This window comes from Bos taurus, chromosome 23, assembly GCF_002263795.3.
Source record: "Bos taurus isolate L1 Dominette 01449 registration number 42190680 breed Hereford chromosome 23, ARS-UCD2.0, whole genome shotgun sequence".
NCBI classification, from domain to species: Eukaryota; Metazoa; Chordata; class Mammalia; order Artiodactyla; family Bovidae; genus Bos; species Bos taurus.
The window spans coordinates 24948961-24959071 of record NC_037350.1 but is presented as its reverse complement, the minus strand read 5'-3'; the positions used below and the strand labels follow the sequence as shown (position 1 = coordinate 24959071).

At 54.3% G+C, this 10111-nt stretch overlaps 1 protein-coding gene across 2 annotated transcripts in view; it reads left to right on the top strand.

Moving 5' to 3' along the window:
• Positions 1-981: 981 nt before the first annotated feature.
• Positions 982-10111, top strand: part of TRAM2 (translocation associated membrane protein 2) — a 65021-nt gene continuing 55891 nt past the window's right edge. The window contains exon 1 of one of the 2 annotated variants that reach the window (XM_059880433.1): positions 982-1252. In XM_059880433.1, coding sequence (XP_059736416.1) covers positions 1133-1252 — 120 coding nt within the window. In that variant the 5' untranslated portion in view covers positions 982-1132. The remainder of the gene's footprint in view (positions 1253-10111) is intronic. The other variant, NM_001193150.1, reaches the window with a different exon arrangement.

Sequence of the window (10111 nt, the reverse complement as noted above, 5' to 3'; positions counted from 1 at the left end):
ATAAAAAAGGAACTAGGAATTAAATAGTTCTTTGCTCATTTTTGTATTTTTGTATATCTGGAAGGTGATTAGTTGACTCCTTCATTATTGGTAGGAATAAATCCAATATTTGCCGATATAAATTAATTTATGAAAAATACCTTTTGTCATTTCCAGGAGTACTTCTAAAACTTAATACTGAATAGAAACTTTCAATGTGAAAGTTCTTTCTTTTCTTCTTCAGTGTTTATTCTTCCACTTTTTCAGATTAATACCGAAGATATTTGGGTAAAAGGTGTGAAACTCATTGATAGTGGCACAAAGATCTCAAATGTCAATAGAACAAAACTGCACGAATTCATCCATTCCTCTCTTTAGAAAGCAAACTCCCCGAGGGCAAGGTCTTTGCCGCTTATTCCCAGCATTCTGAACCGTGCCTAACGCTCTCTAGCTCTCAACAAACACTTGGTTATCCGTCCATTCATAATCATCGGTGCAGGGCGCGGGCCATCAAGGAAACCGGCCTGCAGCTTTTCCTTCCTGCGCCCAACCTGCGCTGCTCTCAGCCCCACAGGGTCAGAGCTCGCACCCCCGGAAGAACCCTGGAGGCGCGGCCCACCTCTCGGTGGCCCTGCGGCCCTTCCCTTCCCGTGGAGGAAGGAGCGGTAACCGAGGAGAGAGGGAAACCCGGGCCCACTTCCTGTCCGGGCAGGGCAGAGCGTTCGTGAGCCCCTCGGCTGGAAACTGCAGATTCGCAGCACAGGAGAACGGAGTGGGGTGCGCGAGCCGGGCGAGAAGGACCCGGCCGCGGGTACCGCCCCCACCGGCCCAGGCCCCGCCCCCCCGCGCGTCCCCGGCGGCGGCGAGAGGGTTAAGCGCGCGGGGGGCGGGGCCCGAGCGAGCCGGGCGCGCGGATTGAGGGCCGCGGGCGGCGAGGGGGCTGCGCCGGGGGCGGTTCCGGGCGGCGGGGGCGGGGGCGGGCGGAGGAAGGGGGCGGGCCCCAGAAGTTGTTGGGCGCTGGGCCGGCGGCGGGAGGGCGGGCGAGCGGGCGGGCGGCGGGCCGGCGGGTGGAGCGGGGCCGGGGCTCGAGAAGTTTGCACGGCGGCTCTTGAGCGCCGGGTGCGGGCCCCGCCGGCCGTGCGCGCCCACTGCCATGGCTTTCCGCCGGCGGACGAAAAGTTACCCGCTCTTCAGCCAGGAGTTCGTCATCCACAACCATGCGGACATCGGCTTCTGCCTGGTGCTCTGCGTCCTTATCGGGCTTATGTTCGAGGTGAGCGACATCGGGGCGGGGAGCGCCCCTCTCGCGCGCTGCCCGGCGTCCCCTTGCGGGTCCCCCGGGGTCTGCGTCTGCGCCCGGGCGCCGGGCCGCCGTGTCGGTCCCCCGCATCCCCCCGGCTTTGTGCACCGTGCGCCCCTCGGCCTCCTAGTCAGCCCAGACACCGCCGCCAGCTCCGCGTCGTGACCGCCAGCCCTGCCGCCCCCTTGGGTACCCACTGGACCCTGCAGCTCTCTCTGCAGCCCCGACTCTCAACCCTGGCCTCGAACTGACGCGGCTCTGCCACCCTAGCCCGCCCAGCGGAGGTTCCTTTCTGGTGTCCAGGAGCCAAGCCCAGAGACTCCCAGACCCGCAGGCATTGCACAACTCCCCCTTCCTAGCCCTAGCTGCCAGCTCCTCTGGGCTTTTCCATTGGGAGGGACCCCGGCCCTTTTCTACTTCCCACCTGATTTTCGGGGTCTTGCATCCTCAACTTTGGGCCATAGTGGAGGTGTTCGGGGTACGGCCCTAGCCCCATCCCAGCAGTGTCCTTTGCGGTCCTCCTGACACCCCTCCTTTTTTTTTTGCTCTTGCCCCAAAGGCCAGTTTTCATGTACCCTGTGATCATAACGTTCTGTGAACTGTTCCTTCAGTCCATGTGTGGTAGACCTAGAGCTTCTCCCTGTGACAGGAGCAAGGTGAAGGCGAGGCATATCCTCTGCTTTTAGGAGAAAGGTGATTCTACCATAACTGTGGGGGTAGGGGACAGCTGGGGCAGGCCTCACCGACTTACCTCGAATGGGGTCGGAATCCAAGGGGGCTGATGGGAAGACTCCCTGCTCCAGACAGCCAGCAAAATGTGATAGTCACAAGCAGGGAGAACTGGCGAACAGGGAAGGACTCGCCCTGGTCTGCCTTGTCTCAAGGTGAGTGCCGCTTCATTGGCAGCTTATCTGCATCTCAGGATCGGGCTGGGAAGCTGTAACCATCTATCAGTTGCCTTGGATGTGGAGGATTTCTGGTGTGGCTAATTTCCTCTTCCGTGTCCCTCTGTGTCTGGGTTTCCTATCTCCTCTCTCAGGATAACGAGGGCCCTGCTAGGCAGGGAAGCTGCCCTCAAGGTGGGGATGTTCTTGTGGTGGTTGAGCCAGGGTTGGATGGGTGTACGTGTCCTTGGCTGGCCTTCAGGGTCTGTCAGAAGTAACTGGAGACTACTATTGGGGTCTGCAGGCCCACTTTACTCTTCCCTCAACCCCCACATCTCTTGCAGTATATCCGCGGCAAGGGCTTTGTCAGGCCAGGGTCATCTCCTGTGCTGCTGTCTCTGCTTGGTCACTCATCTGATGAAATTTAAAAAAAAAAAAACCAAAAAACAGCTGCAGCCTCAGTTTCCCTGTCAGTACAGATTAGTAAAAACCTGTCTTTCTCCCGGGGGTTATTGTGAGGTTTAATTGAGATCATGTGAGCAGCAAATGCAGTAACAGCATCTCCCAATATAAAAGCAAGTCATTTGCGCCTGAACCTTTATTGTTGGCCATAAAAATAGCCTATGGGATAGAGAATTTGTTTGCTCCAGCAGATGCCCTCAGTATCTCCTTGCTGTCCTTCATTCTGAGAGGCCTCCCAATGCCTTGTCACCAGTCTGGGAGGGTGTGGTTGGAGAGACACACGTGACAGCTGTAGCGCTCACAGCCACATGCTCGCTCTGCAGCCTGGTGGGCCTCTGCTGTGTCTCTGGCGTTCATTAAGGGTGGTGACTCTACCTACTCTGTCTTTAATCCAAAAGAGCTGCCGAGCATTTGAGCTCCGGATACCTCCTTCCCTCACCGCCTGTGGTCTGGTGGAAAGTCCTGTTGGTTAAACGTGGCCGCCTATGGGAGGTAGAAAGCGCCAGGAGTCCTTAATCCCGTATGTTGAAGAGGAGGAAAGAAGGCCCAGGGTGGGAAAAAACAGCGAAAAGACTGCCCTGCTCTCCTCCCCATCTTGGGATTGGACTGGGAAATGTGGAAAGGGTCGTGGCCGAAATGCCTATGTCCGTCCCACCACCGTCTTCCAGTAGAGCCTTAGTCCGGTGGCATCCATGCCTTCAGGCGGGTTGTCTCCTGGGAAAGGTGCACTGAGGTATGATGTGGGTCAGTGTGGGCTGGCCTGGGAGGAGGAGGGCCATGCCCCAACCTCCCTTACGAAGCATGTGTGTTCTGCTGTGCTAGGCACACAGAAGGTCCTCATCGTATCTACCAGCTGACGCTCCATGGAGATAGGTATTTGGGGAGACTCAGGTTTCTAGAACTACCAAATGAGAGTGGAAACAACTCACTGTCTTCTGGGGACCTCCGAGAAACACATGTGGGCGCCCTCACAGGGGAGACCGTCAGGGACTTACTGCTGTCACTCGGGGCCATCTGGGCTCTCCCCTGGAGGGGTGCTGTGCCTGTGTGTGTAGGTAGGGATGTGGGTCAGGGTGCGGGGGCAGGCCAGCACTTAACACCGCCCGATTGAAGACGGAAGGAGATGGAAAGTGGAGGGGGAGGCAGGGCGAGGGGACTGCCGGCTTTTGGGTTTCTAACTTGGGGCAGGGCTAGGATGCCTTCATTCAGAAGCTGAGTCAGGAAAACTCAATTATAATTCTTCCCACAAAGAGCGAGTATCCTGGCCACTCCCTCCTCTGGGGTCCCCTGCCCAACCTCGGCCAATGAGCTGAGGCCCTCTCCCCCGACCCTTGCATCCTAACTGGTCTCCACCTCTTCTGTGTCTCGCCCCTTCCCCAACTCACTGGTCAGCTCACCAGCATTCAGAAGGGCTCTCGTTCCCCAGCAGGGACCTCAGGACCTTAGTTCTGTCCCCTGGGAGATGCTGACTCCAAGTTCCTTCCCTTGGGATCGCTTCCTTTGGGAACACACGTGAAAGAGTTCCCCTCCCACCTCCATCTGGCTCAGTTTTGAACCCTCCTGAGATTCCTTCTCCCATTTTTGAGGCTGGGGTAGGGGGACAGGCTCTTCCCCCCTGAGCCCAGGTTTTCTTTCCATCCTGCAGGCTGTTTGGAATAGAGCTGTTCTGTGCTGTCTCGGCACTCGGCTAAAAAATGTCAGGAATGTGGAGCTTTATTTCCCCCCCTCCTTCCCTTCCAGCTCTCTTTCTTGACTCTGCTGGGGAGAGATGGTGCAAGGGGGGGTTTCTACTCCACACTTTGGGTCCTTCAGGCCTGTTAGGTGGAGTCCGGCCCCAGCGGCCTTCAGGGTGTGGGCAGCCAGTGGGGTGTGTGTCCGATTTGAAAGCCGCATTCCCTCCCCTTTCCCTTCCCTTTCCAGTGTCCTGTTCCTTTGGTGCCACGTTTCAGACTAAACCAGGCAGGGAAAGAGAGAGGAAAAGGCGCTCATTAGCAATCGGAGAATGAGAACAAGGGGGGGCACATCCAGCAGAGACGAGGCCACTTGTATATTACCTCTAAAGTTATTTCAAGACAGAAACTTTTGTTTGTTGCCCAAGCTCATTTGCAAGCGCTGCCAGTCTGCAGCATGGAAACGGTTCTGAAATTCTGGGCCCATCATTTGAAGGTTGGGTTTCTGTTTTGGTCCATGATGACTTTAAAAATTTTGGACTCAGAACTTTGAGGGCAGTGGCTGGCTTTTGCTTTCAAACTGTTTTGGAGACAGATGTAGTAGGGCCACCTTTTCCCCAGGAACCACCTTCTTCCTGGTTGCTGACTGGTTGCCACGGTCAGCTTGTCAGGGTGATGTGTTTGCAGCATATACAGTGGGAGCCGGTTGTGTTACAACCTGGCAGGACATGGGTCCCGTGGCACCAGTCCACATCCTGCCAGGCGTCCCCGTAGGCACCGCAACCCGCAGTGAGGCTGCCGGCCCTGCCCCTTAGCATTCATGAGTGCCCTAAGACAGTTCTGCGTCTGTTCTGTTAAGACGAAGAGCTGTGTATACGGCACAGATGTTCATCCATGGGTATGTGCCGCCTCTCTTTGACTAACTCCTAATGTGCTTTTGAAGACGTTCCTCTGCCAGCTTGTATAGTTCCTGACTTACGCGTCTTCCTCTCCTGCCTCTGACGTGGCCCATCAGTGGTGTTCTAAAGAAATGAGTCAGGGGAAGCCGAGAAGGGCTGTCTCTGGGGTGCCCTTGTTCTGTGATTGGATTTCTACCCGCATTTCAGTGATCTGAACAACAGAACAGAGATTTGGAGCTAGAGTTCCTCCTGGTCTACCTGAAGTGTCAAACCCTCTCCTGTGGGACGTAAGGGTTCCTCAGTGATCCTTACTTATTCCCTTGGCAAAAATGTGACGGCCAGAAAGGAGGTGTTGATCAGTGAGTGAGTTTTTAACTCTCACCACAGGATAATGTGTAAATGTCTCGCACTGGGCCTGGCATGCAGGCACTCAGTTGATGGTCTCAGCAACCACGCTGGTGGTCTCTGTTACTGGCGTCCCAGTTGGGCGTGTGAGCACACCTTCCGCCATCATGCTGGTCCCGATTTCCATTTAGATATGACCTATTTTTCCGTGAGACCTTTCCCCCGAGTTCTCCAGTGCCAGCCGTCTGCCCCAAAGGGGACAATCACAATACCCCAGGTGCCTCTTTCCCCGGAGAACATCAGTTGTCCCTCTTCCATCCATCTTATTGAAAGGTGGGCTGGGGGTACTAGAGGGTCTCAGATATGTGGTTGTCAGCTGCCCTGCCAGCCCTGACCTTGCCACTTCCCTCTCGCCTGCTTTGTGTCTGCACCCTCCGGCTGCTGCTTCTCCGGACCACTGTCCAGCCCAGTCACAACAGAGCGCCTTAGTCCTGCCTGTTTGCAGAGTCCCATGTGTTGCTATGGAGAAAACTTCAGTCTGGCAGGCATGAGCTCCTTTTTTGATCTGCTTCATCGTGGGCAGGGGCACCAGAAATCACTCTATGGCAGATGTATCCCCCGTTCCCACCCTGATAAATGCCTAAGCTGAAGGGTTGATAAGAGGGGATTAGAGTTCCCAAACTACAGAAGTGCTTTCTAATCAACCAGAGTGCTTTTAGCAGGCCGTGGTGGGAAACTTCACTGATATGATCTCGTAACCTTTTTATCCAGCTCTGTGTATCTGGTGTCCATTGGTACCTAATGGTTAAAGAAAAAGGAGTTAAAAAAAAAAAAAAAAGCCGGGGGGAGAAAGCAGTAAAGCTACCACCACGGCTCCTGACACAGCCCTTCTCATTTCACGAGCACACCTTTATCTCATATACAGCTTCGACTTGCTCCCACGTCTCAGGTGTCTCGGGTGGAAAGAAACCCAGCCTAGCTTACTCACAGCTGGGTAACGTTGGGGGTTGACTGTGAGGTTTAAAGAGCTTTGCAAGCGGGTCTCCTGGACCGTGCAGGTTCACGTAGCTTTCCTGCACGAAGGAACGGAGCCCGGTCATCATGAGTGGGGGCCTGGGAGGCCCCTGGAGGGAATTTGGGGACATGCAGGGTTAGGTGAGGTGCTGCTCTGTGGTTCTCCACCCGAGCCACGTTGCCTCTCGACAGCTTCCCTCATCTGTCTCGAGGGGTTGGCAGCAGTCTCCATCTGTGAAATGCTTTACTGGCCTCACCCTGTAATCTGGATGGTTTATGGGGGTTGTCATACCCATCCAGAGCCTGGCTTCTAGAGCAGAGACTTGGCCAAGGACCATCCTCTCCGAGTCAGAGCCAAGACAAGAAGTCAGCCCCGTCTGGCTCACACTTAGAGCTCAGCCCTGATGCTTCCATGAATGGGGCGTCTACGGAATGTAGCCAAGGGCTGCTTTATTTTTCTTTGTCTGAGTGGAATCCGTTTATTACCTGGAAGTAATGTCTGGAGGTCATTGTTCCATGTGGAGACTTTTCTTCCTGGAACAGTCATTGCAATTTGCGAATCCCTGATAGAGACTCCAGAGAGTAACCCGAATATGTGTGTCATATGTGACCAAGGGTGAGTGGGCAGAAGCTTTACCTCCTGTTAAAGTCACTGCCTGCTCTTGGTCCACATCTGCGTGAGAATTGTTGCCTCTGGTGGTGACATCTTCATTGACCTTTTCATCAAGTTAATATCGTGGTCACCGCTCAAGGCACAGCTTTTCTTCATGTTTTACAAGCCCAGGGGCTAAAGGAAAATCTACTACATTCATAGAAGGGGAAAACAAGACCCCAGAGCTTGAGTGATTTGCCCAGGACGATCGAGTAAATTTCTGGCAAGCTCGGGGCTTGAACCCACATCATCTAACTCAGGTCCAATGTGTTTTTACACTTCTGTTCACTGGCTTTCCAGATGCTGCATTTGAATGCAACTGTGTGTGCAGAAGCCTTGAGACTGATAGATCTTTCTTCAGTGTGCTGCATGCATTTATTTGGCAGCTCTTTGCTGACTGAGTGCCTGCTGTATGCCTGTGTGAGCTCTGGGGACGAATGTGTACATGGTGACCTCCTCTCCAAGGAGGTCATGACGTGGTAGCTTGAAGCTGATAGTCTGTTTTGCAGATAGAAGTAAGATCTTGAATTTGATGAAAGCGGCAGGTGCAGCTTACAGAGTTACAGATGGCTGGGCCTCACCTTCAAGCCATTGCCATTGGCGGAAGAGGGGATTTATCGAATAGAGCCCCAACACCCTGAGCAGAGGACAAGTGTGGTGGTGACTCCTAGGCATTGTGTATGACACAGCTTCGTGGATGAGTGAACTGACCGAAGGCGGGGTGTGTGTGTGCATGCATGCAGGTGTGATTTCTGGTACGCAGAGGCTGTCATTGGTTGGAGCTTTGGTTGAGGTTTGAAGAACTCCTCCATATGGTTTCTTAAGATTTTCAACATCAAACCCCAACATGATTTGAGTTGGTAGGGGTGAAAAGGACATCATCCCCAGAGCCTCAGTTGTCCTACCTCTGAAGAGGGTTTCTTTTCCTTTTTTTGGCTGCACTGGGCTTTTGTCACGGCCCTCAGACTTTGTCTTGTGGCGAGTGGGGCTGCTCACTAGTGGTGATGCGCAGGCTTCTCCTTGCAGTGGGTTCTCTTACTGCAGAGCACGGGCTCTAGAGTGAGTGGAGCTTTAGTAGTTGTGACACTTGGGCTCTAGGGCATGGGCTTAGTAACTGTGGTGCTTGATGGGCAAGGAGTAACTGTTGATACGGATTTTGTGACTACTGTTTGAAAGAGGCTGACGGGGGACCTGGGAAGAGCAAGAAGAGGCCACTGTCCTGGGCAGAATGGCCAGCGTCTGCCCTGCCCGCCCAGCGTTCATCACACAGGTGCTCAGGGTGGTCCTGGGCCCTGGGCTGTAGCGTGTGTGCATATTCAGTGATATGCCACATACACACATGCACACGCACACACACGCACACACACACACACACACACACATCTGTGGCCTCTTAATTTCACATCAGTGGGGTGAACCTAGAGTCTGAAGCCACCCTAACCCCACACCCACAGCAGCGTTCTTAAGGCGTTGCCGGCCAGCTGGTAGGGTCCCACTCCATCTGCAAGGCCTCTTCAGCTCCTCTGACCACGGGCATGCTTTCTGCCTCGAGATTATGGGAGCGAGTTAAAGGGATGGAGAGATGTTGTAAAGGAGAGGCATCAGCACTTGGTGACATCCTTCTGAAGCCTAGTTTCGAGGAGGGATTATCCATTACGGTTAGCATTTGTGCTGTCACAGTTGTGGACTCAGCCAACACAGGCCTCACACGTGCCATCCAGTAGGCAGCCACACGCCACACCCAGCTGTTTCGGTGTAAACTCATCAAGATAATACAAAAGGTTCAGTTGCTCAGCCACACTGGCCACATTTCGAGAAAGTTCTGTTGGACATGCTGGTCTCCGTGTAGCTTTCTGAGAATTTGGTTTTTGTGGGTTTTGTTTGTGTAGTAATGTGAAATGGGGGGTCTTTAAGGTGTGGTTCTGTTAAGGACTGTCAGAGGCATGAATTATGGGGCTGAGGTCATGGGCCTGGGGCCACATGGCCTGAGTCTGAATCCTGGTTTTCCCTGTCCTAGCAGCATCGTCTCTGTAGATGATTTCATCGCTCCGTGCCTCAGCTTCCTCATCTGGAAAATGGGGGTAACACTATGTCTGAGAGTCGTTGGGAGGATTAGAAACAGCAACACAAAAGATGAAATGTTGATACAGCCACAGCGCTTAGAGGGTGGCTGGGTGCAGGGCATCAGCTGAGTGCATATGCCCTGTTGTTCATGTTGCTCTCAGGAGGTGTTGGAGAGACGTCTTGACTTGTGGGGCTCCCCTTTGCGGCTCCCTCGGCATTTGGAATGCAGCTGGGAACAGGGTGTCCGGGGAGGTCAGCCCTGTGCCCTGTCCTGTGACCGCCACACTGGGTAGTCACTCAGGTCCTTGCCTGCACTCACTTCACGTACAGTTATAGGAAGCGTGGGTATGTGATCCAAGGTTACAGGAGAAAGAACAAGTTCAGATGGAGCAGTGGCTGGGCAGATAGACAACCGTGGGCAGGTAGGTGGTGGCTGCCAGCCTGAGACTTTCTCCTGGAGGTACTGGGGGCCTTTGAAGAGCTTTGGGAGGGCAGTGACCTGAGACTCCGTCCTCTGCTCTGCTGATCCCTGGGGGGTGAGGTTGGAGGTGAGGAGTCTGATCAGAAGGCTGTGGCAGGGACTCCCCAGGAGATCTCCTCCTACCTCCTAATAAAATTTCAGTCTCCACCCCAACTGGGAAGTATGCCCTGGCCCCCCACTTTCCCTGGGCCCCCCACATCTGAACTTTCTGGTGTCCATTCAGAGACTCTCTCTATCCACCCAGTGTGGCAGACACTGTGACCAGGCGGTTGTGTGGGACCCGCTGTGACCTGGCTGCCCCGGTGCAGAGTTGCCCTTGAACGCGAGTGTTGCTCTGAGCCACTGTCTGCTGCTGCCTTTG